The 25,233-nt window shown below is 35.2% G+C and overlaps 3 protein-coding genes across 6 annotated transcripts; 1 reads left to right on the top strand and 2 right to left on the bottom strand.

The window, feature by feature from the left end:
- Positions 1 to 590: 590 nt before the first annotated feature.
- Positions 591 to 3,200, bottom strand: LOC100882180 (G kinase-anchoring protein 1-A). Its single transcript, XM_003703253.3, has 7 exons — positions 3,042 to 3,200; positions 2,718 to 2,893; positions 2,414 to 2,491; positions 1,905 to 2,139; positions 1,571 to 1,828; positions 1,340 to 1,494; positions 591 to 1,269 (listed from the first exon to the last, which is right to left on the bottom strand). The coding sequence occupies exons 2-7, from the start codon at positions 2,889 to 2,891 to the stop codon at positions 1,237 to 1,239; spliced, it is 933 nt and encodes a 310-aa protein (XP_003703301.2). The 5' UTR covers positions 2,892 to 2,893; positions 3,042 to 3,200; the 3' UTR covers positions 591 to 1,236.
- Positions 3,201 to 4,280: 1,080 nt separating this feature from the next.
- Positions 4,281 to 17,739, top strand: LOC100883284 (uncharacterized). Of its 4 annotated transcripts, none has more exons than XM_012285391.2 (4): positions 4,281 to 5,349; positions 5,575 to 5,847; positions 5,935 to 6,011; positions 6,102 to 17,739. In XM_012285391.2, exons 2-4 carry the CDS (start codon positions 5,672 to 5,674, stop codon positions 15,743 to 15,745), a joined length of 9,897 nt encoding a protein of 3,298 aa, XP_012140781.2. In that variant the 5' UTR covers positions 4,281 to 5,349; positions 5,575 to 5,671; the 3' UTR covers positions 15,746 to 17,739. The 4 variants fall into 4 exon arrangements, with proteins under 4 accessions (XP_012140781.2, XP_012140780.2, XP_076388288.1 ...); XM_012285390.2 differs by having other exon boundaries at positions 5,496 to 5,847; XM_076532173.1 differs by having other exon boundaries at positions 4,281 to 5,847; positions 6,102 to 10,465; positions 10,559 to 17,739.
- On the bottom strand, positions 16,640 to 21,793 carry Pi3K59F (phosphatidylinositol 3-kinase 59F). Its single transcript, XM_003703254.3, has 10 exons — positions 21,594 to 21,793; positions 21,138 to 21,332; positions 20,645 to 21,074; positions 20,462 to 20,557; positions 19,845 to 20,396; positions 19,303 to 19,778; positions 19,048 to 19,236; positions 18,813 to 18,988; positions 18,673 to 18,747; positions 16,640 to 18,602 (listed from the first exon to the last, which is right to left on the bottom strand). The coding sequence occupies exons 1-10, from the start codon at positions 21,662 to 21,664 to the stop codon at positions 18,202 to 18,204; spliced, it is 2,661 nt and encodes an 886-aa protein (XP_003703302.1). The 5' UTR covers positions 21,665 to 21,793; the 3' UTR covers positions 16,640 to 18,201.
- Positions 21,794 to 25,233: the final 3,440 nt, after the last annotated feature.

The following is a 25,233-nucleotide window of genomic DNA, read 5'->3' as shown; positions in this document are numbered from 1 at the left end:
ACGATTGAGCCGCGGTTCTTTTTAATCAAAAGTATAATGCGTATCTGAATTTACCATGGTACATGCAAATCTCTTCTTTTTTCCTCTCTCTGTGAACTCGAAAACGAATGGAGCAAAGCCGGAAAAAAGAATTGGAACGTGAGGTGTAACATATCGAACTGAACGTTGAAGCCAGCGAGAACGAGTTGAAAAAAATTTCGCCTGGAATAACTCGAGGCAGAAAAAGCGAACAAAAAAATTTCCATAAAAATGCACCCGCGCGTATAATCCGGATGAAGCTTAGCATTGTGCGAATGGGTATGTCAGTGATGGAAATGGCGGAAAAAACATCGAATTGGTTCGTATAAATGATGACAATCGAAGACATGTATAAATGATAATATAGAAATTTCCAATGTGACGGGCTTGGTTCTTCCCGAAATATGGATTGGTTCTCTCTGGATGAACTGCGAGCTTACTCGTATCAGAGAGCCACTTGGTCATTCCTATCGGGGTTGACATTATCCATATGAATAAAAATTATGAGAAATGAATGGTATATTTGTACAAGTATTTCCAGCAGTTAAAATAAGTTTCACGCGTCTGGAACATTTTGTGAAAATATATTTATTTCGTTAGTTGATACATTCATGATAGTATATTTAGGACCTGAAATTTTGTTTGCGTACAAAGTTCTGTTCAGTCTCATGGAACAAAATATTTTATTCTTCTTCTTTAATATTTAATTTCTATGTATGTTCATGTTAAACGAGACGTTATTACTTCTACGATACACATCGTATTTTTGACAATATGTTAATTCCTGTTTATTGCTTTAACAGAGCGTTAAAAGAATTATTACTATCGAATAGTATACCGAATACAATTATTACAAAATATCTCACATAGTATCAACTCACTAACGTAAGTTCGCGCGAAGTTTGAGAGATGATGTCGCAGGAATTTCATGTAAAATGTCGTTAGAAACTAAGGCGAATTACAAATGAAAATGTACAGTTTAGAAAAATACGAACATGCTGATATTTTTATCGAATGAACTATATATCTGAAAAATATGTACTTAAAAAATCTTTATATACTTAGATGTCAAGTACGTGATACATTTCTATGAGATCTTAACCTTTAATAATTACACATCAGTCTTAAGACTGTTAACTGATTAACCATTAGTAGTAAATTAAGCTTTGTAGATCACAATGGTTTAGTACTTTACATCCAATAAAAATATTTTTTAACTTAGGCATTTTCGCTGGCTGGCCTCTTCTTGTTCTAAAGAAATAAATGTCTCGTTATTATGAAATTCTGGATAAATAATTTTAATGTCATTAAAACAACTTACAGTTTGTTTTGACGGTTTAACGTCTGTACTATTAATTCGTGTTTTGGACCTTTCTTGTTCTAATTGTGCATGTAGAGATGCCACCTCTGTTGTTAACTCATCTCGTATTTCTTGTAATTTCGCTACTTCGGCTAGTACGGAAGCCTTGTCTTTCACTTAAGAAACAAAGAATTAAATTAAATAAAATTATGAAACATATTTACAATAATAAATTATTGCTAATAAACTTACTTTCACCATGAGATAATATCTGATATAGTTTTTTATTTCTTTCCTTAACCTGTGTTAATTCTTCCTTTAATTTTTCGACCTGTGTTCTTAACTGTTTAATAATTTCGTCACGTTTTTCTACTTCGACCCTTAATTGGGCAGATGTGATATCATCATCAATTTTATTCAACCTTGCCCTTAACATATCCTTTTCCTTTCCTTTCGTAATTTCTTCTTTTGTTTCCTTCTCAATCCTTTCAAAAAATTCTACATCCGGTTCTATAAAATTATAACGAACAATTCAATCATTCTATTAGGCAGACATTTTACAATGTTAATGATAATGATATATTACCTTTTGTTTTAGTCTCTCCACATTCAGGAGGTGTAACTGCTTCCTGAGGAGCATTGGATCCCATACTGTTGAATTCCTCCAATGTCATAGTAGCCTTTTTTGACTTTTTCCCTGATTTCTTACTTGGTTCCTGTTCTTTGTCTGACTTAGCTGCACTTACTAGTTGTTCTTCGTAAGCCAGTTTTGATAGTAAGATGGCTTGATGCAATTCTTGCTCAAAAGTTTCCTCGACAGCCTTAAGGAAATCACAATTGGACGTGATAACACACAACAGTTATAAATATCTCACTACTGAAACAAAATCTTAGATTTAACAATTTATATCTGAAATTAAACTATAATTTTCACGCATATCAAGCCTGCGCTGTCCTTATTACACGCAATTGGTTGAGAGTTGTTACACAAATGTCCAAGTAAAACTTATGGTATCCTCGTTTAACTTTGTGTTAAAATTTTTGTCAAGCTACTGGCAATCAAATTTAAGAAATTACAAACAATTTATACATTACCATTGTGTCTTTTTGTTTCCATTGTTCCCATTGTTGATTTTCGTTGCTATTACTGTTATTGGATTTTTTCTTTTTCCCCTGCAAGTAATGAAAAGACTATAATATTTGAAAAATATATTTATTATAAAAGTAATTAACTTTCTATGCGTTAAAAACGTTTAATGTCAACTATAATCGTTCCAAATAGCAAGCCTATAATTTAAGTTTAATTTAAAATGTACGAAGTTTCCCGCCATAGTGTCGCCTATTGTGCCATTTACCGGCTAATCAAAAACAAAAAAACAACAGACTACACGCGTCATACCTTGTTTTGTTTTTTTTTGTCATCCTTCTTTTGTTGCTGTTGTTGCTTCGATTTATCGTTTTTGGATTTTTGATTTGTCTTACCAGCAGCAACATTCTTCTGAGTTTTCTTCGGCTTACAATCGTCATCGTCAATGCTGAGAACAGCGAATCTCGATGGCACAGCAGTCGCCATTTCTGTAAATCGTAAATATACGCATCGATAACGAAACTACAGAACTTCCGGTACTGTTAACATTAAAAAAATTTATAATCTTAGGCGTATCTTGCATTACTGCGATTTCTATCATATAAAAACTATTTTACCGTAATGCAAGTCACTTACGCGAATATAGTTATTGTATGCAAACGGATGTATAATGAAAAATGAAGAACGTCGTTAAGCTACGACGTAAACCGGAAACGAATAGTAAACGTCGACGTAAAATACTAGCGCCTCTAGCGGGAAATATTACTAAAATTACACTTAACCGCCCGGCGACACAGCAGTACCAACTGTTGTTGACCAAATGAAATCAGATTTTGAATGAAAAATTTTAAATTGATAAGTTTTCCATTTCTATTTCCATGGAAAACTCATTATTATGGCTTAAAAAATGTAACAAATGATCATTTATTTCATATATTTGATTAATTCCGTTTGCCATCTATCAATGATAAGAACTATAAATATATCGGTTCATAATATTATATAATTTGATCTTCTCTGATAACAAACCATTTTATACTGTATCAATTTTAAAACTACAATTGAAAATTAAATGGAAATATGAATTAAAGTATTTGTGTTAAAGTTTTTGTACTATTCATTACCTCATGTTCCACATCGTCTACTTGTAATACTACTTGTAATACATAACATTTATTATTTTACTACATTTGTGGTAATAACAATTATAATCATAATACTATATTTTCTATTATTAAAATATACAAAATATTTAATCTGAATCAAAAACTCAAGCATAAAATGTTGCACACGTATATGTATTAATTAACAAACAATTTATTCCGGCAAGTTGCGAAAAGTCTGCAATTGTCGAAGTATAATTATAATTTCTATAGCGGTTTGAAGCTTGGTAGCTTTAGTTCTTTAATAAGAGAACTTGTTTAAGATTGATAACATTTATGTGCCTCTGTGATATTAACAATCGATTAACAATCGTGATGTAAATATTGATTGCTGATCGCAAATAAAGTTGCATAATTCGTTTCACAGAAGATCATACTCGATCCGCGCAGCGCGGTTAACTTCAGTAGGGTTCCCACTACTTAGTGCTGTTTCATTATTGCATGTTTTATAATCCATCGGTCATATACATGGTGGACAAACATATGTCAATAGAAGAAAGAGATGAAGATCTGAGAAAGACATAATTAGATGCCTCTACACTGACAGCTATAGAAATTGCTATATTGTTACTGTATATATAGTCTATCAACCTAATTCTTGAAAATTTCTGAATTTTGCAAGAGACCTCTACTTTATGCAAGATGTATGAAGCATCCAAAATAAAATATCACTGGGTATACACGTTCGATGTTACGAACGTCATAATGGTCATGCGCGTTGTTCGTAGCCACATAGTGAGCTCTGCCAATCAAAGTTGATATGCGCAAAGCGAACAGAAACTTGGTCAATCATAAATGTGAACTCCAACTGAATAAATAATAGAATTTGAGAAAATAAAGCTCAAGTTAGAGCGTAGCGGGCGCGCAATAGTTGGCTACACTGTAAGTTCGATATCTCGATCAACGAGAGAGAAGGAAGTATCCATCTACACATCCATCCATCGTACAGAGCCCCGTTGCAAGTCGGGAAACCGAACATGTACGTACGTCGTATAAGCGACGTAGAGCGTTGAATGTGTCGATTACGTTTTGGGGTTGGTTTGCACTTTTCGCGGTTGTATGTGCGCGCAGCAATGTCGCGTGGTTAGTTATTAAGGTGTTTGCGAAGCCTTCGAGTGTACAGTGGCCGAGTGTTAAAAGCCGAGGTGAAAAGAGAAACTTATCCTTTTCTTGGGACGCTCGCCAATTGTGGAACTGCACGACTATCGCGGCGTCGTTGTAATAAACAGTCAGATGAACTGTAAGTTCACACAGTGTATCTGTGTGTGAAACATCCAATCACGGAATTCGCGGGCTAAGATGCCCGACGTGGCTCTCGTGGATAACATCGGCATCGAGATCAGGATTAACGAAGCGGTGCACGACGAGGGGAGCGACGCTCGCTCCTGGTTTCCCGCGAATACACCTCCGATACCATTTTTATGTCTGCCCGCGCATATGGGTGAACGATTTCTTGTATTTTGAAATATCAAACAGTGTTTGCGAATTCACTAACAATTTCGGAAAAATATCGCATTCGATATAGCAAAAATGGTTGCTACTCAAGATAATTCAACGTAAAAGCAACCACAATTTATTGCCGCACTATTTTTTTTTTTTTCATGTGCTCGTAACGGAGCATGTTGTGCGCAAGATTTTCAGGCGAATGTTTATGGTGCAATTCATAGATCTGGAAGGACGTATTAATTAAGGCTCAGTAAATGTTTTCTTTAGGAGATTTAATAATAATACATTAATTGATAATAATAATATATGTGTATAAAGAAGCTAAAGTAATCAATGTATGTATTTTAAACTTGATAAACTAAATGAAAGAAACATAATTGCAAGGTGTCCCAAACATTTAGGCAAATCATTTGTTTATTTAGTAGTTACATATTTGTTTTATACAGTGTCGCGTATTAATCATGTTTCTTTTTGAATAAAGTAAAACCACTTGTTGTTGCTGTGTACCATGACTGTACTTCGATGAATACAATAATTCTTTGTATCATTATGTGTATCAGTGCAGCTAACGTTTGAGGTGCTGAAGGACAGAAAAGATTTTCTATTCGATTTCAATGCTGATTTTGTGAAAGAACATAGCTAAAGTACATTTCTAAGATGTGCGAACAAACAGAAATTAGTTACTTGGACGGAGACGTTGTGTGGGTAAAGCTAGGGGCTTGTTGGTGGCCAGGACAAGTTACTGGATTTCATAATTTACCTGAAGATATTCAAGACGAATTTCAGAAAAAACCTTTAATAGCCGCTGTAAAGTTCTTTCAAGAAGACACGTAGTAAGCAATAACTTTTTTTATTTCATCGTCATAATTTGTATTTGCTCATTTATGGTTAATATTTTTAATTCATAAAATCTTTTTCAGCGAATTTGTGAAGAACTATCAGCAGATTTATAAATATAATTGTACTTTAAAAGATGATTTCATCAAGAAAGGACTGGGTATGCTACTTTTATATTTGTAATGGTAACAAATAATTAAAAATAATGGGAACAAATGTGATCATGTATCTTATAATGATTTATTTTTAGATAAATATCGAAGCAAAAGTAAGGATGGCTCCAGGTATATGGATAAATTTCCTGGAGACGTGGAAATGGCTGAGAAGTTAACGGGAGGTGATCCTGATATATTAAGTCATGATAAATTTTGTCCAGAAGAGAAACCGAATATATCTGCTCTATTCGGGGATAAGAAAATTCCTAAAAGAAAACGGGAACGTGAAGATGTTCATAGAAGAAGTGACAGCATGGAAGTTGTACGAAAAATAACTCACCCTCGATTTTTAAAAGAAAGCGATCACGAAATTCGAATTCGACAGCAACCTAGTAGTTTATCGTCTACACCGAATAACTCTGGTTCTCCGCAATATCCTTGTCACTTATGTAGTTTTACTTCTTCTCGCGTTAATGTTATTATTTGTCACATAAAAAGTCATAGGTCTGGAGATTCGCCGCAGACAAAATCAAAAGTAAAAACTTACTCTCAATATAGAGGGGGATATTCGGACGTGGATACTCCTAAACGAAAATATGCGAGAAAAGAAAAAAGTCAATCCACTAAAAGTAGGAGTAGCAGTGAATCTGGTAAAAGAAAACAAAGTAAACAGACTGAAAAGGCCGCTAAGAAGAAGAAGACGGATCCTCAAATTCGCGATACTATATTAGCAGATTGGGAAGACGAATCGGAGGAAGAAATTAGTTTAATTCAAAATAAATCATCTGATTTAACAACTGTGAATAACTCATCGACAAAAATTCAGTTTGATGATGAAAAACCAGAGGAATCTAATGAGAAGGATGATACAATGTCAGATAACAATGAAATTATTGCAGAAAGTGAAAAATTACTTGAAGAAACTGAAAAGCTGACAGCACTTAGTGTAATAGACGATTCTTTGATTAATAGAAGTTCATTGAATATGAAATCAAATCTTGATAAACAATTAGAAACAGACAAGGGTGATAGAATATTTGACGTTGAGAGTAACGACTCTATTAGTAAGTCACCTAAAGATAAAGAAACTGTTACAGCCGACAACGATAATAAACTTAATACATTAGACAAAGATGACAAAAAATCATTATTATCTTGTTTTGATTTTCATGAAGAAGAAATATCTATACCTCCCGTAAGGAAAAAAGCACGCGTATTTAATCAAAAAAAAGAAATCATAAAAGAATTCGAAATGAGCCAAGCTTTAAAAACAGAGCAAGAGAAACAAACTGTAAGTGACAATATCGAAAGCGAGGATTGTAATAGTAGCTCAAAAGAAAGCGAAAAGTTAGAAACGCAAGTTTTAAATGAACAAGAAAAGTCGGAAGAAAATAATGAAGTTGTAGATAAAGATAAAGAAACGAATGACGAACATACAAAAGAAAAAATTGAATCTGAAAAAGTATCAGGAGATACGCAAAAGTCTAATACTAACACTTGTGAAACGGAATTAGAAATTGTAGAAATTTTCGAAGTTGAAAAAGTTGAAGTTCCAAACGAAAATGCAGCGAACGATTCTAAAAATTCGGAGCCACAAGATATTGACGCGAAAGATGTTGCCAAAAAAATAGTAAAAAGTGATGAATTAAATAAAGAAAATAAATCGACTGATCAACAAACAGAATCTACAGATACAACTGTTGATAAGAATGCAGAAGCTGTGGAACAAAAATCTTCGAAAGACGAAGAAAGTTTGCCTGAACGATTTACGGTAGAAACGGAAGACGAAAATGCTTCTGAATCTGCCGATACACTTCCAGAACAGAGTGAAACTTCAGATACAGATATGTTAGATCAAGACCAAGTGCCTAATTCAGATGCTACGAATATATTAAGTAACGATCAGTTAAATATTACTTCACAAGTGCGTAGGCGTAGAGGAAGACCAAGAAAATCAGAATCTATTCGTACCAACTCCAGTGGGAACACTAGTGGAAATGAAAGTCCAAGAATAAAAGATAAGATAATCACTTCCGAACTGTTTGAAAAATTTGAACTGGAAAGAAGAGCTTCTGAATCTGACAGTGAACGTTCATACAGCGGTAGAAAACGGAAACCGAATAAAAAGTATATAGAATCAGATATATATGTATCGGACGTGGATCAAAAAGTATATAGGACTGACGAAAGTCAATCTGAAAGTGAGGATAAAAGTTGTAAAAATGTGAAAGTTAAATCAAAGAGGGGTAAAAAAGTTATAGACAATGACAAGAAAACGAGCGAGAATATTGATTTTGTACCAGAAAAAGAGCCAGATATTCCTTGTAATATATTAGATACAACAGAGAATAATGTTAATTCATCGAGCACAGAACTGAAGGATGATCTGACTGAAAGCAGTGCATCCAAGAACCAAATATTTATGGACTTGGACACAAAACTTACGGAAAATTCAACTCCCACTGGGGTTTCTGAAAGTTTAGAAGTATCTTCAGAAGAAACAAGTGTGTCAAAAGAATCTGGTGCATCTGTTCTTCCAGAGGACACACAAACTAAGGAAGTAGAAGCTGCTATTAAAACCGAAGATACAGTACTTGAACTCGAAGAAGTAAAGGACAATAAAATGGAAATTGAAAATACAATAACACAAAGTAATCTTCTCGTAGAAGATCTAAACGATTTTAGTACGCAACCTTTGGAGACATGTAAATTAGAACCTTCACCGGAGAAGGAAATATCTCAGCAATCAGATCCTTTAAAAACTGTTGACATGCTTCCTCCTAAAAAGTCTCAGATAAAAAAGTTCGAGTTATCACAAATAGATTCGATTGAGACCGACAGTTCTGCCAATAAAGTTTCTGTGACTTCTGAATTAAATATTAAAAAAGAAAATTTAGAAGATTCAAGTACTGTGTTAATTGAAACTAAGGCAGATCCAGAAGTGGATACATTTTTAAGCCAGACAGTGAATCTTGCTTCGGTTAAACTTGAAACAGATACGAACACCGGGGAAACGGTTAAAGATACGAATAAAAAACCAGAAGGAAGTAAGGTACAAGTTAAAGTTGAGGGAGGTAGCGTACAAGCTAAAGAAGAGGGGAGTAAGAAACAAGCTAAAGAGGAAGGAAGCAAGGTACAAATTAAAGAAGAGAGCAAGGTACAAGTTAAAGAAGAGAGCAAAATACAAGTTAAAGAAGAGAGTAATGTACAAGTCAAAGAAGAAGTGAGCAAGGTACAAGTTAAAGAAGAAGGAGGCAAGGCTCAAGCTAAAGAAGTGAGCAAGGTACAAATTAAAGAAGAAGTGAGTAAAGTACAAGTTAAAGAAGAAGGAAGCAAGATACAAGCTAAAGAAGAAGGAAGTAAAAAACAAGGTAAAGAGGAAGGAAGCAAGGTACAAGCTAAAGAAGGGAACAAGATACAAGTTAAGGAAGAAGTGAGTAAGATTCAAGGTAAAGAGGAAAACAAGGTAAAAGTTAAAGAAGAAGGAGGCAAGATACAAAGTAAAGAAGGTGGGAGTAAAATACAAGTTAAAGAAGAGGGAAGCAAGATACCAACTAAAGAAGGATGGAGCAAAATGCAAACTAAAGAAGGAGGCAGTAAGATACAAATTAAAGAAGAACCTGTAGCAATAAGTCAAGGAGTGTCTCAAACGGAAACAAAACCGATTATAAAGGAACAAAAACCTAAAGTAGAAAAAGTTGATCAAACATTTAAAGAGTTCACTACTACAAGCGAGCAGCCAACTCAAAATAAAACATCCACGCACACAAGATACAGAGGAAGGTATGTACAAGAAACGAGTAGTAAATTGAAAAAGGAAAGGATTGCTGACGATAAATCAGTAAATACATTCCAAGAAGCTTTCTTGAAAACGTTGCATATGGATAAGAGGAAAGGTGCGGCGGAAGATTTTGCTGCGACCGAGAAAGGGAAAAAGGGTAGGAAATTGGGGAAGAAAAAATCTGAAGATGAGAAATCTGAAAATAAGAAAGCTGAAGATTCAAAATTAGATAGTTTGTCTCAAAATAATTCACAGGTCACTGTTATGAGTAATTTTGAAGACATAGAAGTAGTAGTTGATCAAAATATAATTGGCACAAAAATAGATGATACTACGTTTCAAAATATCGATCGACTTACATCTTCATCTGAGTTTAATATTATATCTAAATCATTAATACAATCTGTCGAAGATAATTCTAAGTCCATCAACATAGATATACAAAAGTCAGATGATTCGTCAAGAATGTCAACTTCTACGCCTTCGCCATCATCTGACGTTGCCGTGCCAGTAAAAAAGCGTGAAATGCCAAGAATAATTGAAAATGTTACCTTAACTGAACCTGTGCAGATTTTAAAATCAAAATTATTAGATAAATTACCACAGAAGGGAGTCAAACATAAATTAGAAACCGACAATACGAAGAAAGGTGATCTGAAAGGTTCTCCAAAAGCAAAAGTAATGAAAATCGAATCTTTATCTCCAAATACTAAACCGAAGGCAAGTGCGAAAGTTACATCTCCACATTTGTCTTTAACTAAAAAATTACAGGTCTTGAAAGCAGAGGAAGCAGAGACAACTACAATGATAGAAGCACAAAATGAACAGTTAAATGTAAAAACCCCAAAATCTGCCACAACTGCAAGTGAGAAATATATTCAGCAAAGTTCTCAAAGTTTGGCAGACATGGAATTAGACATAAACTCAATGCCATTCGTTTTGAGCGAAGACGTTCTAACTCCAGAAAGTATCGAACAAATGCCAGTTGTTATATCGTCTATTATACCTGCATCTAGTACAATTTCAACGACATTGTCTTTTACGCCAACCACGCAAATAGTAACGCCGACTCAGGCTCAATTCAAATTGAGCGAAAACACAGGTGAAACCTCGCCTACGAAGAAGAAGAGTGGCACCCCGGCGATTCTGAAAAATAAAAATAAAGGGAAGCCAACAATAACGAGTATTAAAACATTAGTGCCACCGCTTACGGGTGGTGTAAAAGGTATCAAATTCCAAAGTACATCAGCGACGACTAAAGTTCCACCGCTTTTGACGCAAAAGAGTACACCAGGGAAGTACGTGGTTGTACAGACCGCTGGTGGACAACAAATTCGATATAGTGTTCAAGGGAAAGGTGGTACGGCACCAAAGATTGCTATTCCAACTGGTAAAAGCACAAGTAGCACTGCACAAGTAGTAGGTGGCAAAGTAGTCATATTAACGTCGGCCCAATCAGGTCAGTCCAAGATGTTACCTTTAAATATTACCAAGACCTTAAGTGGCAAAGTTCAAAGAATCATGACAAATAAAGGCCAAGTATTTTGTCCCATTAGTCCACAAGGTATTATATCTCCGAAAACAATAATTGCTCCAAAAACTGATAGTACTTCGGCAACGACATCGAAAATCCCTCCAGGGCATAAAATTATTAATACACAAGGTATCATAACGTCAAAAGGAGTACTGACTCCTATTTCAGGAACGATTGCAAAGACTGCTCTATTAGGAACGTTATCTCAAGGAATTTTAACGAAAGGTGGAATATATACGCCAATAAGTACTTCCTCTTTGGGTGGAAAAACTATCATTGGATCGAAAGCTTTAGTCACAAAAGGCGCTACCATTTTATCTTCGCAGAATCTAGGTACTTCCAAAGCTATTTTAACTCCTATCTCGCAAGCTATCGGAAGCAGAACAATTTTAAGTACTCAAGGCATTGTAAGTACCAAAGCTACAGTTTTAACACCGATAACAGGGCAGCAAGTAAAAGCCATTGCAGCAAAAAGTCCATCAAAGGGCAACAAGATACAGTATCAATCTGTACAACAAAAAATGCAACTACCTATGTTACAGAAGTCCCAAAAAGTCGCAATGCCTTCTCAAGGGAAATCTGGGCAAGTGAAAAGTGGAAGTAGTACAGTAATGTTGCAGAATGCTGTTCCTACGCAAAAGACTATACAAGGTAAGAAAGTGATTAAACAAACAGTTGTACAGCAAGGATCTGGTATTCAAGGAATTACGTCGGCGAGTACCACTCAACAAGTAGCGGGTGTAAGTCCACAAATTCAACAGAAAGGGAAAACTGTGCCTGCGTCGTCCATACAGAAAGTCATTATTCCTCGTGGCAGTCGACAGACGAAAGCGCAGCAAAGGATCGTTGTCCAGAAAGTACAAGAACCTACGATCACGACTGTGCAAAATATTCAGTCGAAACAGACAATTTCAGTACCGTTAACGAGCGTGTCGAACATATCTAAGACAACGGTTCATCAAAAGCAAGCAACTAATAACGCTACAAGTACAAAAATGACTACAAAAGGTCACGTAACAAAGAATACTCAAGTACAGAAGAATTTGTTAAATGCTGCAGTGAATTCGGTGACTACGACTAATGTGAACACGAATCTTTCTACCTCCTTGTCTCTTCCGCCGTTAGAACCTATTGAATCGGAAAGAAAATCGAAAGTGGAGAACGTACTTGTTGAATCTATTCAGAAAGAACAATCTAAGGTGGAAAAGATTAACGTCGAGAAAGGCAGCGAAGTAGAGAAAGTGGAGGAGCCGAAAATAGCAGCGCAACCACAGATAATGGCTCTGCCTACTGAAAGCAGCGACGGAACACAGACTTATGTTCTGGTAACAATCGATGAACAAGGACAAATACAGCCACTCGATAACAACACACTTATGTCATTAGAGGGCACTACACAAAATCCGGACGGCACAAGAACTTTGTACATCGATCCCAGTTCGTTAGGAGAAGCAGGCACGTTAGATAATATTGTCTTACAGTTCGATAACGGAGTTATGCCAAATATACAAACCAGTGCCACAGAGACTACTCAAGCAATTATATCAGAGAGTTTTCCTACTTCGGAAGTCATGCAAACTTCGAATCAAGATATCTTGGCTGCTGCTTTGGCAAATTCAGATTTCCAGCAAGAAATTAGTTTGACAGAGAATCCTGCAGGAAATGTAATGACTACCGGTTTAACACAAACAAGTTTGATTAATCAGACCATTTTGCAGTCGACTATCATCCCTCCTACAGAACCGATATCTTCTCCCTCTGTGCTTGAGACATCATTGACTTTGAATCAACCTATAATGACTCCTTTGGAAGTGCCTAGTAATTTGCCAATACAGTCAGAAACCACACCAACTTCTGCTGTGGCAACTATACCGTCTTCTCTGGAACTACCAATAACAATCACTAATCCAAATATTTCATATATTTCGACAGGTGAAGCACAAATTCAGATTCCTGGAAACTCTATGCCGGACATTGGAGAAATCATAGAGAATCCAAGCACCACAGAAATTTCTCAAATAGAGATTCCTGCGAGCACACAATATTTAGTGTTACCGAATTTGGAAGATAATATTACTGTAGAGGCACAGAATGTTCAAACTAACACTATCTCGATGCCCAGTGTCTCTTATTCAGTTTCAATACCAAATAATATAGAGTTACAGACTTCTCAAGTTCAGACTACACCGTCGATGCCAATAATAGACGATAGTTACGCAGAAAATGTGCAATTTACAACTATAGAATCGCCAATAACGACGGAACAAACTTTTGTGGACGTATCTGTTTCTGAAATGCTTGTTTCGAAGCCACCTATTTCTACGGAGGATATAAAATCGCAGGACATCGCTGTCACATCAGAGATGATAGCATCTCACGATATTTCAGTATCTTCTGAAGAAGTTATCGTGTCAACGAATGAACCTTCTATCCTGAGCGAAGAACAAGATACAGCGATGTCTTTGCAAGAGACGTTCGCCTCTGAAGAGGTTCCCTTTAAGTCCGAGGAAGATGTTGTAATGAAAGACGCAACAGTTAAAGAAGATAGTAGTTCGAAAGTAAAAGATAATCAAACAGAAGTTAGTAACAATAGTAGCACAATAGATGTACAAATTGCGGAGCAGCCAGATGAGTCGATGACGAGTAACATGTCGATAATCGACGACAGTTCTTTGGTTACATCCGAGTCCAATGTAAAAATGTCTCCCGTAGAACCAGTAAGTTTCGACGTTTCTGATTCCAACGAAATAGACACGAACACTTCGCAAGAATCAGAAAACTTGAAGAAGCTCGAACAATTAAGCTTTGATGAACAGTCCAGGAACAAAGTCCACTCTCCTGCAACCGAAGAACAAGCCGCCACGTCTAACGAAGTAGAAGTTGCTCAAGAAGTCGCAGAAAGTTTGCCTTCAGAATCGTTGAATCGATTAGACGAGCAGAGCATGGAAGTGGATGAAGCTCCAGAATCTAAAGTTTATGCAGCGAGTACAATGAAGGAATCGGAAGACTGCCAAAGAGACGAACCGTCGTCTCAGGGAGAATCGGATTTAGTTGAGAGGAATCTACAGTTAGACTTCGAGGAAACGAACGCAGAGACTAGTCATGAAACTCCATCGCAATCGTACGAACAGTTCGGAATAGCGGTAACTGATTCCACTGATCTACCTAGTCAGTCTGCCACAAAATCTGAGAACTCGCGGGAGCCTTCGCAATCGATAACTTACGAGCCCATGGAAACGGACGAAGAAGCGATCGTAGCGGAACCACCTACCCAGTCGTTTGAACATTCGAAGGTCAACGAAGCCTCTCAGTCCTACGAAACATCCGCGGAGGCAAGTATGAACGCGCCTACGCAGTCGTTTAACGAGCTCTTGCAAAGTCAAGAGGATAGAACAACCGTCGATGAAGTGATCGACGACCAAACGTTCCCGACGCAGAGTTACGAAGTCGGTAAGCCAGAAAACGTCCCAGAAAATTTAGAAACTGACGCTGAAATTAGTCAAGAAGGAAACATGCCGTCCCAATCTAATGATATTGGTACTGACGGTATCGGTACTTCCTCGGTTTCTACGAATAATTCTGGACTCAACGAAGACGAAACCGCGAGTTCGTCCTATGTACCCGAGACTCCTGAGAACCAGGAGAGGGATCCTGATCAGGAAAGCGCGATAAGTACGTCGTCTTGTGAGATACCACCCTGCGCAGAATTAAACATCGCATCATCCAGTGCGGAACACACGAGTATCCATGACAATGGAGTACCTGAAATTCCTACATCTTCGTATAATTTAAATCCAGACATTACATCGACTCACGTTGACTCTGTACCAACTTCTAGCTACGAAGAGCAGAATGTATCGACTTCTTACGAGGTGCCAATTTCAATGCCTGGCCTAGAAGAAACTCCTTCGCAGAACTTTGTTACTGAAAGTACGGATCACAGAAACGAACCTTCCAGTTATACCCACCAGGAAGTAACGGCGAGTTATTACGACTCGGTGGAGCAAGAAACAAATTCTAGGTTGGACGAAGATCCACAGGAGGAGGTAACACCTAGTTATTATGACGGTAATCCACACGAGGCAAGTCAGAGTTACTTTACTCCAGAAGAAGCCACACCGAGTTACTCGAGTCATAATGTTTCTCCCAGTTATTACGACCACAGGCCAGAAACTGAAGCGAGTCAAAGTTATTACTCTGGAAGCGACATAGAAAAGACAGAGCAGTCGTCCTCGCAGAATATCGAGGCGTCGCAAAGCTTTTATCAGGAACAGGCGGATGAACTGAAATTAACGCAACAAGGAGAAGCTACTCCAACTTATACGGAAAGATATCCTGTTGATTATACGTTGGAGAATTCACCAATGGAAAGGCACGATCTTGTAGAAAGTTCAGTACCAGCCACCAGGCCTACAGAGAGGTAATATATTATGATGGATAATAGCATTATGCTATGAGGGGAATCCTTGTTTTCATAGACTAATAGACACTACAGCCATTAATAGATAAACTCGTCTATTTTCAAGTGTACATATAATGTTAATATAATAAGTGATTAGCTGTAAGGTTAAAATTAGATTCGTATTATAATTTATATCTATAATATAAATATCACTAAATGTGTGTGATATATACATGTGGGTATACATATATATACATATTGTTGCAATATATTTGTGTGTGTATATATGTATACATGTATATATCAGTCATGGATGCAATCCATAAACTTTGATAAGCAGTGTAATTATAAATGAAGAGTACGGTTCATTATGAGAACATTATAATCCTATTATATTCATCTTGTTTAACACTCTGAAACAATGACGTTCATATAATTTTTGTTCATTGAACTGATCACACTGATGCTTCGGCATTTGGTAAATTCATTGCAATTATACGTTTTTAAATACAAAGTATATGCAATATGTATATTGTAAAATTATGGTATGGGTGATTGGAGTAGTGGTAAAAGCTGCAAGTCAATGTGTTTCATCATGTAATGGTTGCAGCAAAAATATGTACACATTATCAATTATTTCTCAGTTGAATGGGTAAACATAAAATCATTGTAGAATAATTGTACATTATCATGATTTCTTATTACAAATAATTAAGAGCTGAACTAAAAAGGTCATATAGAACTTGGCTACTACTCTTTACTAAAAAGTCGTGGTGAACGATTTTTAAATGATTGTATAAAAATAAATGCACAATATATCTTCAATAAGGTACTATTAACATACGACCTGAAACATTTGTAAAATTCTGGTGAAAACTATTTGGGCTATTCGAGGACTTAATTTTTCAGAGAAAGATTTTTGTTTTTTTTTTTTTTTCGCTCATGAGCTACCTGCTGATTGAAATTTTTGATGTTATAGTCACAGGTATAAATGGTTGAGCGGATCAAAGCTTGAGTTATTACATACATAGTGTTTATTTTGTAAGTAATAGTTTACATTTATGAGAAATAAAGAAGTCTATTATTTCAACTATAATGATGTGTAATTTGTGTGCTTATAAATTGTAAAGGATAGAAAAGTTTAATGGGAAATCTGTCATGTTTGAAATATATTTATATTCACAGGAAAATAATTTTAAAGAAGACATCCGTGCAATTGATAGGGATGTATCATCCATAAATGAATTAACTTGTTTCTGTGAAATATGTATTTTGCATCGTACATATAATGTATGAGTGAAATAAGCATTCTTATGCTGTTTTTCTTTTTAATAAAATTTTGAAACAAATAACTGTTTTAAATAATTTTTTAAATTCCAAACAAGACAGATTTATTAATATATTCTAGTAGAAATGGTTATATTACATTCTTTATAAGCTCATGTTATTAAGAATAAATTTGTTTTTATTTCTTGTGGCGTTTTTAATTACGATCAAGGATGTATATATTATGTTATTATTTGAAAAATGAAATTATTGATAGGCACATGTCACGATTAAAAAAATGATAAATTTGGTAGAATTTTTTGGATGAATTTTAACCAGATAAATTTTTAAAGATGGACTGAATTGTTAATATTGTTCAACTAATCTTTGGATTCAATTAATATAAACGTGTACATATATCTTCCACTTTAAGGAGTTATATTATAAAAATTTCTGTACCTATAAATAGTATGTAATACTCTGAAATGGGGAAAAATATGATTACATTTTCTATTAAAACTTTGTAGTACAATCGTAAGTTGGTATATATGTATTGCTTTATTGAGGTAATCAAATCTAAATAAGTGACATAAAGTGATATCAATTAAAATAGCAGTACTGTGTTCTTACATCAATAACAATTTGATATTTTCATCACTAACAATATTATCTTTTTATTTCTACAGTGTGCACGACATACACGATTGTAACTAAGAGATAAAATAAATACATGAATATTTACATAAATTATATGTACAATGAGTACGTTTTTTGTTGTATTATTCTTTTAAAATATCCCGTTATAATAAACTTTTATTCCATAAAAGATATTTTATTTCTTTCAATCTATTATTACAACCCAGAACAATGAACAGCATTTATGTTATCTATTAAGACAAGATTTAAGAAGTAGTTTATGCGCATAATTTGTATGTACAGTTTAAACATGTAACGTTGTGCAATAACACATTTTTGGTTAATTAAAACGATCACATCGTGATAATTAACAATTTTTTTGATGTAATTTACAAACGTGCATAAAATACAATTATTTATTACTATTATCAAAAATTTATTACTTAAAATAATCCCAAAATACAATAAATTATGTTACATTTATAAATGTATAGTTATGTATATACAATATAACAATATTTGCAATAATTATAAAGGAACACAGTCTTTGCAATCACTATTTTGATTGATTTGGTTTTATTTCCGCCAGTATTGTGCAAATTTATGTAATTGTTCCACTAATACTGCCATTACTGCTGTTACAGATAAGTCCAAAAGATTGTGTACATAATGCACTGCTTCTTCATCACTTAAATCCAATCTGAGTTTATCTTGAACTTTTTTTACAGCTTTATCTGGTTCTAACGCGATGTCTGGGACGCTAGCGTCAACCATTAGAGAGAATAAATTTAATATTAAATTTGCGTGTCTACGCAAATGTAGAAATGCTGTGTAACACTGTTTTCTAAATTCATGATAATGTTCTGATCCAACTCCTCCCATAGCCTCTACCATTTCCTTACTCAATTTCATTGGCGGCGGTAAAGGTTTCGGATCTCTGCCCAGTATATAACCGAAATCTATGTGGAAGAGCTTACCTGCAACATAAATTAATAATAATCAATTCTTGAATTATTAAATAATAAGAAATAGTTCGAAAATATTTACCTGATGTTGTCAAAAGTAAATTGTCTAAGTGTCGGTCACCAACACCAAGTACATACGTTATAATGCAGTAGCCAGCTGAAATTTTATTTAACATAAATTTATATAAATTACTTTAATTTTCGGTTTAATATATTACTTACCACAACTTCGTACGTAAGTATCCATAACTTCAGGAACAACACCATAAGGACCAGTTTCAGAAGGATGATGCTTTCGGAAGAAACTTAATATTGAACCTTCACTAGCTAAAACTTCCGCGACTGTTGTAGACTCGATGAATTGTAAAAATCCATGTCTAGTACTCGTTGCAAGTACCCTAATAATATTTTTAAAGTTCAGACATCATATTACATAATTTATTCTAAAAATAATTACCTATAAGGAGTAAGTTTTAAATCTAAATTTTCTCTTCTCAACAACTTATCCATCAGCGCTATTGTTTGAAGAATTAACTGATCTTGTCTGAGGTCATCGCCATGTTTAAAAATCGCAATGTATTCGCTGTTGTCTGTTGTCAGAAAAGTTAATTTAGACGGCATGAGAGCTGATTTGAAAAGACTAGCCCTGGAACAAAATGACTGTAACAGTTGACGTACTTATATTTGATATATGGAAAAGAATTTTTCATACTTTTCGGGAATAATTCCTTTGATACAAATTTCTGGATCCAAAGGGAAAGGTATCGGTTCAAAGTTTGCGAAATTGATTTTAAACGCTGGGTCTGGATCTGCTAGTAATAGCCTGAGCCTATCAGTCTTCTTTTTACGATTCCCGCTCTCTCGCGCGACTGCTTTCACCAGTGCTACTAATTGGTCAATGAACATTTTTTGACGTAGAAGGAACGCCCTTCTTTTCTGCCAAACAGTATTTCCTTGAGCTAGCATTGTTGAAAACATTGACATGACGGTAATGTACATTTCCTTGACACGTGTATCCTGTTTCGCACTTATCGATGGATCGTTCTGATCTTCACATTCGATAGATAGATACCAATAAAAGTAGTTGGCTAATGTGGTATTTTGACACGCACGAGTAATCAGGAAAGATGCTAAATCCATAAGACAATCTTGACTTGTTGAAAAGTGTCCATTCTCGGACTCACTAGACTGCAAATCATGTATACTATTTGTAACAAATCAGAAATTTAATATGTGTATCACAAGATTACTTACAGTTGTTATAGGTGTAGACGAAGATTCGTTAATTTGTACATCTCTATCTAATCTCTCAACCTTTTCGCATTCCTTTTCCTTCATTAATGTTTGGTGTGCTTTTTTAATACTTTCGAAGTCTTCGTATTTTAAAGCTTGCACTAATTGTAATAAGTACAACATTAAATCATCATCGGGTGCTTGATTAAGTCGACCTATGGCATATCTTCTAACAGCTGGATGGGTGAATGCTGGACCAAGTAGCTCTAACGCGTCTTCAGGATCAGGTGGTGCCCATAACGCCAGCATTTCTAAGGCTTGTCGTTCCTCTCCGGCAACTTTCCAATTTACACATTTTACAAATTTTGTTAAGGCTTTCTTTTGGTTTGACAAATAAAATCTGTATTTCCAAATTAGATCTTGTTCTTCCGTAGAAAGAGCCGTCGTTGGTGGATAACTTAGTATCGTGTTTAAAGCATCGCGTACACTCGAAGTTGGTTTTAATTCTTTTGTATGACCACCGCTACGCAAACTCCTAGCCAATTTGTGATGCTTTGCTTCTACAAGATTTTCCTAATAACAAAAACATTCATGAAGTATAAATAAAGTATAGTGCAACCCCTTATAATCGTACTTACTTGTAAGATTTCATAATCCGGAAGAGTTACAACATCTGGTTGTGACCTGTGTTGAACGACTTCGTCTCCGTCTTTTTCATAATATACTACAGAGTACTGGAATAAGTAAACAAAAATGCATAGATTTTGTTTTGCAATGTTATAATATTTTTGTTATTATTTACTTCATTATCATTTTCATACCGGTATACCATCCATAGTTACTTCTGGAAACTCAATCATTAAATACAAATATTCGGATACTCTCTTTTCCCTTTCATTAATTAACTCGATCTCCCTAAATGTTAATCGATCCAACCAATCAATTTTATTGATTTGACCATTTCTATGTTTTTTAACTAGTTTTGCTAATCGTTGCATCTGCTCTTTCCTGTGATCTCTAGTCTTTCCTGGTGTACTAGTAGGTACATCACCATTCGCTTCTACTCCAGGCCATACCCTAAGATCTAGCATTCCTTGACGAAATACTCCATGTTTTCCAAACAGGGATATAGTTGTACCACCAACTGGTAATTGTCTACCAGGTCCAGCACAGTCATATAAACTTATACAGAGCTGAGCATCTCGTGGTAAGTCAGAATAAGAAATAGGAAGCGTGACCCATTGATTCCAACTATAAGAATACAAAGTATTGAAATGATTGTAAATAAATTCAATGTATCAAGGTCATACATACTTCCAACGTGATGTAAAATGTTTGTAAGCTGTGTGAACAGGTAAAGCAAGTGGTCTTCCACCAGCCCAAACTTGTAGAGAAGCTGCTAAATCTCCACGTCCTCCATTGGTTCCATACAAACCACAATATTTTAACATAGGATCAATAAGTAATTTGTCATATTCTGGTCGTTGCCTTTTGCCTTCTAAAGTTCCTCTATAAAAAATATGTCATTATAGTTATTATTAAACATTAATGACCCATACTTCAATTAAGCTAGCTATTACAGTAACATAATCTATAGTTAAATATTAGATCATCTGTTTATCCGTATTAAATATAATCAGATTATTTTATATTTAATAATACTAATCCATCTGTTTTCGTTGAAGACACAAGGAATATTCATTACAGTAACCTGACACCAGTTAATACCACATTTATCACAATTAAAATACATATACAAATGAAACTTACATCTTAATTTGTATTCTAGTGTCTAAAGAAGAACTGTACACGTAGAAAAACTTATCATTAATATCTTCCATGGTTCTATCAAATTATAAATTTAACATATCTCACTACTTTACATCTGTTGTCATTCTACCGTGTCTACCGTTACTTAAATATACTACTGTGTGACTGTGTACGCTGCGTGCGTGATCCGTAATGATGTGTTTTGTGTGAAACTTTTTATGTAGAGACATCTGTAACATTTTAAATGTTTTAGAAATCTGTATTATCGCAAATGATAAGTTTAGACTACTTTTTGTTCATGTAGCGCTTTCGTCTTATTCTAGTATGACCTGCAAGCGATAAGAGCATGATAAGGGATCTATACTGGTGTGCAAATTTGATTTCTCTGAGAAAAGAAAATTTTCGCCCAAATTTTTTAGACAAATGTATTTATTGATAGAATCAATGTTAATAGCATATTAATCAATAAAATCAATATTAATTTAATTTAAAAAAAAAATTGAACTACTGGCGCCATCTCTCCGGCGAACAGGGTGAACTACACACTTTTGAAACTGTACTTTAGTTAGTTCTCACTTTCTACCGCTAGATCGCAGCACATTGAATTAACCTAAAAATGGTTCAAAATTGATAATAATTTTTTCAACTTAAATCAATCAGAAATTATTTGAATTTATTATATAATTATTAAAATTGATAAATAGGTTTTACACCTCTTTTATATTTTTACAAAAAGTTATCAATTTTTGGTTCCATTAGTTTCTTCGTCCAACAGTAGATGACGGTGGTAGCATTATTTCTCAACCCTTCCAAAATTAAAAAATATAAAACTAAATTTTGAATAATAAATTTAACTTAATTTTCTTAGAGCACATTCCCAGCAACATACCAAATAAAATGATCACAGTATTTTATTGAGAAGTCCATCAAAACCCACAATAAAATAAACAACCCCTTTCTAAAAGATAAATGTATTCTATTCATCGTCGATTTAATCCCTGACAATTTCACGATTGACAGTCTCCCGAAAGAAATTCGACAGAAAAATCCGTGGCTTTAGAAATATGCGAAGAACGGAGGGTGGACTTCTTGAAATGCTCGAAATTTATCTCCGTAACGATCGTACAAGCGAAAGGATTCTTTCGGATGTAAAATTTCGTTCCCTTTAGCGTTGCCTTCGGAGCGTCGTTTAGTCGTGGCTATTTTGCAATGATACATCGGCATCTTCATGAAGAGAGCATTGTCGGTCGCTGTAAAGCGATGAAGAGCGAGGTAGCTGAACGTTAGTTACGCGTTAGACAATTCGTTCCGTGAAGATGACAGATCGCCGCTTAAAACGCAACCCTTTTTGTCGGAGGCAGATGAAGATAGCCCTTGTCCGAGGAAATTGAAATATTCCAAGAAAACTTCAGAGAATAATTCTACTTTCTTAACATTAAGAAGATTTTTTCTTAATATTATTAAACAGTATTATCAATTAGTTGATTTATCGATCTTTCACCGAAATAGACATTTATCGATAACGTTGGTAAAACAGCTGTATTTGATGAGCGACACATGGTCAATTAATGCAAAACACATTCAACTCCATATCAAGCCTTAAAAAGATTACTCTAAAATGTTTATAACCGATGTAGTTATAATATTCTGAACAATGTAAGTTGTAACGTCGTTCGAGTGATTGATAGAAGCAGAACAGAGATCTTGGCATTGACGACACGTGGAAAATTTGCGTGAAAACGTCATTCCCGGAGGAGTAACACGAATCGGCAAAAATTGATGGTGGACAATCCTTGAGTGCAAGAAGGAGAACGAGAGTAGAGACAGTTGGTCGGTCTCTAACACTGGTGGAACATTTATCTCGAGTGTCACTTCACCCAACTTTCACCGGCACAATGTCACTCCGTTCTCTCCTCCGTTGCTCGCACCTTTTTTCCTCTTCTCCACGTTTCTTGCCCACGTCGAAGGGTGGTCCTCCAAAATCGTCGTAATGGAGCTTCATTCAACCGCTGGAGCACGTCATTTGCATTTCTTGCGATTTATCTTCGTCCAGCCACGGTGTTCAGCGGGTAGGCACTTCTGCTTCTTTGTCATAATAGATCCACGACGATGCTACCGGGGATCAGCGTGATCACGAACTGTCTGCGCCCTTAGGAACATTATGTTGAATCCTTTAGTGGACTCGAATCCCGCAGCGCGAAAAAGTGACGCGAAAGGTAAAAATATGGAACGAACCTTTATCGGTGTCTACCTTGACTTTAGGAGCGTCTTTTGATATGGAGACTATTCTTGTTTCCCTTTCCTTTTATTTTATTTTTCGAGAAGCTCTCAGTGTTCAAAGCGTGTGCAAAGTATTTTACATCCCTGTTACGTTACATCGGAATAAAAATGCATTTGTCGGAAATATCTTTGTCAACCCCAGTTCGTGGACACATTTACAGTTAAATGGTCGAACGTGTATAATTAGATTTAATGGAAAATTCGCGGTACCAGTTTTCGGCAAGTTCTGAAAGGCTGGACCTTAACTCACCGAGAAATCGGGGATCATTAGGTGAACGAACGGTCGGTTCAACCCCAAAAGGGGGGACGGTTTTCTCGCAACTGTCCGGTTGACCCAAATCTTAGAGGAACACCGAAAAACTGATGGACCGAACGGAATTCCACGCAGATGGCGCTATTGCGCCACGGTACATACATAAATTTCCCTTTTCTGCCCTTAGCCCCTTTTGTTGGCCGAGACGGCTCTCCTTTTTTCTCTTCGCTACCAGGCAGCACGCTCGAATGCTTTAGACAAAGGGCGGACTGCGTTTTTACGAAAAAAAAGGAACACTGCACCGGAGGCAAATGGACACCGGACAACCCTCGACGAACAAAATTGCGGTAGCTGTCGTGTCCGTTTACGTTTAACTGCTCAACTTAAATCTTTGCCCTCCTTACTTTGTACCTAGCTGCGAATTTCTTTAGTCAATTTTACAGAAAGGTTCCTCTGTTCTTATGGTAAAATACTTTCTTGAACTATCATTGTCAAGGACTGATTTTTATGTAGATTGATGTAATTGCAATCGAAATGGATGTTATTGAAAATATTTTTTAGTACATAAATTTATAATGTTCAAATATTAATTTCTACCCTGAATTTAATGAAAATTGTTCATTGCATTTAAACGAATTTTCAATTGAAATATAAATTTCAATTAAATTTGACAAAATTATAGCAGGGATTTATACAAAAATTAAATGGTAACATTTTTCATAAACCTTGATATAAAAGACTTCATAAAACTGCTCAACTTAAATCTTTGCCCTCCTTACTTTGTACCTAGCTGCGAATTTCTTTAGTCAATTTTACAGAAAGGTTCCTCTGTTTCTATGGTAAAATACTTTCTTGAACTATCATTGTCAAGGACTGATTTTTATGTAGATTGATGTAATTGCAATCGAAATGGATGTTATTGAAAATATTTTTTAGTACATAAATTTATAATGTTCAAGTATTCATTTCTACCCTGAATTCAATGAAAATTGTTCATTGTATTTAAATGAATTTTAACTGAAATTTTAACTTGACAAAATCATATGCATTTATACAAAAATTAAATGGCAACATTTTTCATAAACCTTGATATAAAAGACTTTATAA

Source organism: Megachile rotundata, chromosome 5, assembly GCF_050947335.1.
Source record: "Megachile rotundata isolate GNS110a chromosome 5, iyMegRotu1, whole genome shotgun sequence".
Classification (NCBI taxonomy): domain Eukaryota; kingdom Metazoa; phylum Arthropoda; class Insecta; order Hymenoptera; family Megachilidae; genus Megachile; species Megachile rotundata.
This window is presented reverse-complemented; position numbering and strand designations above follow the sequence as displayed.